Consider the following 3,663-nt stretch of genomic DNA (forward strand, 5'->3'; position numbering starts at 1 on the left):
ATGGATCGATCTGATCCTCCATCTATTGATCAGTGATCAGATGGATCGATCTGATCCATCTATCGATCAGTGATCAGATGGATCAGTTACAGAGCTGCAGTGGCAGATGAGGAGCCTGATGGACGGGTTCAGCTCAGGACTTGAGTTCTGCTCGGCTCAAAGGCCACGGATGAAATGTCGGCTCGTCACGGCACTTCCTGCTGGATGCAAAGTGAGACTAAAGATGGCCGTCAGAGCGAGCGGCGCGATCGTCTGTCAGAGACAAAGGTCGGCGCTGTCGCCGCCTGCAGAGTGATCATGTTTTCACGTGTTTGGTTTGGTGAAGCTCAGCCCATCTGTCACTCTGTTGCAAGTGCAGCTCAGCGAACGCTCCATCAGGAGACACGAGCCTGTCAGACGGAGGAGGTTAAAGACTTTACACCTCCTGATCAATGGGGTTTTTCTTTCTGCCATTTTGGATCTCGTAAGAAAAGAAGTCCGAATGGAAACAGGAAATGATTCAATCTGAGCGGAGACAAATGGAAAGCCTCTGAGCTTCACGTGATGGAACAAAGAAACAAATAAATACGAGTGTTTTTCTGGACTGGATTTAAAAAGAGAATGAAGTAAACCTAAATGTTTTTGGTGCGAGATATTCAAGCGGGGAGGAGTTTCACTGAGGAGAAGAACGGAGGGAGTTTAAAAAAACTTTCTTGTCCAAGGCGGCGCAGACTGACGGATCCTAATGAGTGGAGGGACAAGTCTCATCCACCTCCAGGTGCAATGGAGGAGCCAGGGGGTGGCCAATGGTGGCCGTGACCCCCTTAGATTCATTTCCATTCAACCTTTATTTCTACAGGTTAGTCTCATTGAGTCTCGAGGACACATTTTCAAGAGCGAGTTGATTTAAACAGAGAATGACGACAACAATGGACAATCATGAAAAAAGCAGATAAATTGAAAAATAAATGGAAGAAAATGGTATTAAAAATGTAACAAAAACAGGTTGTAAGGCGAATGTAGAAAACTAAAAACAGGAACATGTCTGTGTTGGTTGTTCTCAGGAACTGAACAGATGTTTGAAGCCACTTAGAGAGGTCAAAGGTCGAGAGCTTCAGATCTTTTTACAAGATATTCCAGGAAACAGGAGCGGAGTAGGAGAAGGTCCTTTTGTCTAGTTCAGTCCTCACTGAGGGAACACTGCAGGTAATGATGTCCTGAGAGCGCACGCTGTAGCTGCACTCACACAGAGACATGTAGGAGGAGATGTATGAAGGCAGCAGACCAAGAAGTGATTTAAAGATGAAAATGTACCAGTGGGAGAGTCTGTGTGAAGTTAATGGTGACCAGTTAACCAGTGAATACTGGGTGCAGTGGTGGGTACGGTAATTACAAATGTCTGGCTGCCCCCATTATTTGAAGCAACTATACTTTGAGCAACATAAAAACTGGAAAGCAGTTACCTCAAATGATGGGATGGTCAATTAACATACATTGTAAACACACCCACCTATATATATATACACATATATGTGTGTGTGTGTGTGTGTGTTTAGTCAGATTGGACTTAATCTCGTAAAATCCTCATAGATTTTGTTTAGATGTGATAAAAAGTGACAAGATATTCTCTGCAGTGTAAATATTGTGTCTCTTTTCAGAGCAGACAATCAAAGTTTGACCTCTTACCTTCTGGATGGTCTCCAGCATGGACCAGCCTCCGTTCCACGGCTTGGTGGACTTCCTGATGCAGTTCAGACTGGCCATACTGTGCCACTTCCTGTCCTCCAGCTTCCTGTAGAAGGCGTTGGCCAGCATCAGCACGCTGTCGTACAGGTAGAGGTTGGACACCTGGACAGAGGCAGGAGCAAACAAACGGGACGGTTCTGAAACGATGTGAACCACAGATGATGGTTTGGACCACTGGGCTGAAAGTGTTGGTGTCGAACAGCATCCAGGAAGGAGGTCCATCAAAACCACCGAGTTGTCTCGTGTGAGCCTCACGATCGAGTCACAGGACTTTGAAGCTTTTGTAGAAAACATTTCTATAAAACCTGCAGGAGGGCTGATGTGGACGTTTCCATCGTTCTTTACGCAGCATGTGAACTCGGGACGTGTTGGCACAAACTCCCAGCAAACTTTGACCAAACGCCATGACATCATCTACAGAATTAAAGTCCTACGTCTCATTGAACTCACACCGTGTGTGGAAACACACAAAACATTCAGTCCAGAAAGTTGGACTTTCGTAAAAACTCAAATACTAAAAGTTGCTGCAAACACGTTCCACCAAAACCCCACTTTAAAACCACGAACTATCCCTTTAAATGTAAAAAGGCCACATCTGCAACACATCTGGAGCTGCATCGTCTGGCAGCTCAACTCTGACAACAACCCTGAGCTCTGCTGGCACACGCACGAGCTGGATGGTGTGGAGACGACAGCCAGACGTGTCACATGTCACGCTGTCGACACGCACGCACTCATGCACAATCACATGCACACACAAGCAGGAAGTAGAGCCCAAATGCAGGGTGACAAATGAGCATCAGTCTGTCCAGATAATCAGAACTGACTGGTATGAAGGCACACGCACATGCACACACACGCACGCACGCACGCACGCACACACACACACACACACATACACACACACACACTTGATTGTGCGAGTCCTCCGGGGTCAGGAAGTGTCAGAAGATGAAGTCCGACAGGGTAAAGGAGACGTGAGCGAAGAGAAGGAAACAAAAACAGTTTGTCCATAAAAAACGTCACATTCAGGAAGTTTGAGTTCGAAGCTCTGATGTTTCCTCTGCAGCATCTGTGTCCTCCACCTGAGGACACCTGACCCTCTTCTCCATGGATAATTAAGACAAACGCTCGTTTACACAGACTGTCCCTGATGAAGACGAAGGACGAGTGGAACGATGGAGGTGAGACAGAACAGGAGAGAGACGAGCCGAATGTTTCTCTGGTCACTTCAGATCAGCAGAAGAGACAAAACGATGTCGGCTAAAAAGACACGAGGACGAGGACAGGAGACGAAAACTAAGAAAAGACGGACCCTGACGAGTCTGGAACGAGGACAGAGAGGAACGTGATGAGGACGGAGCGAAGCTGGCGGTTGTCTGCATGAATCAGAAGAATTCTTCGGCTTGCTGTCTGTAAACGTCAGCCACACATGGCGGCTGATCTTTCACGAGAGGAACTCCACGTCTGAGTGGGAGGACGACTGTCCTCCAGATTAGACACCAACAAATCTGAGATTATTCCTCATGAAACACGCCGAGACAAACTCAGAGGCTGCTCGGCTCCAAAGCTGCGACACAACCCCAACAACATTTTCACCTTTCTGTTCTTAAATATTTAAACCTGTGAATCCTAATTTAATATTTTGTGTCATTAAAACATAAAGAGTTCATAAAAGTGAAAGTTGCTTTAGTTCAGTCTGGTGTTGAAGGTGTGTCTGTCCTCCAGGGGGACGAGGAATCAGGACACAAACGTCTCAAAATGTGCTTAAATGGGAGGACACGCTGCTTCCTGCAGCTGCTCCTTCTGCAGAGGTCACCTCAGAGGTCGTCTCAGAGGTCGCCTCGGAGGTCGTCTCAGAGGTCGTCTCAGAGGTCACCTCAGAGGTCACCTCAGAGGTCGTCTCAGAGGTCGTCTCAGAGGTCACCTCAGAGGTCG

General features: G+C 47.1%; 1 protein-coding gene across 1 annotated transcript in view; it reads right to left on the minus strand.

Moving 5' to 3' along the window:
- Positions 1-3,663, minus strand: part of LOC119423574 (glutamate receptor ionotropic, delta-1) — a 458,437-nt gene that overhangs the window by 58,362 nt on the left and 396,412 nt on the right. The window contains exon 8 of the mRNA XM_037690973.1: positions 1,598-1,827. Within this exon, the coding sequence (XP_037546901.1) occupies positions 1,598-1,827 (230 nt within the window). The remainder of the gene's footprint in view (positions 1-1,597; positions 1,828-3,663) is intronic.

The sequence above is a fragment of the Nematolebias whitei genome, chromosome 17, assembly GCF_014905685.2.
Source record: "Nematolebias whitei isolate Nwh7 chromosome 17, NemWhi1, whole genome shotgun sequence".
NCBI lineage: Eukaryota > Metazoa > Chordata > Actinopteri > Cyprinodontiformes > Rivulidae > Nematolebias > Nematolebias whitei.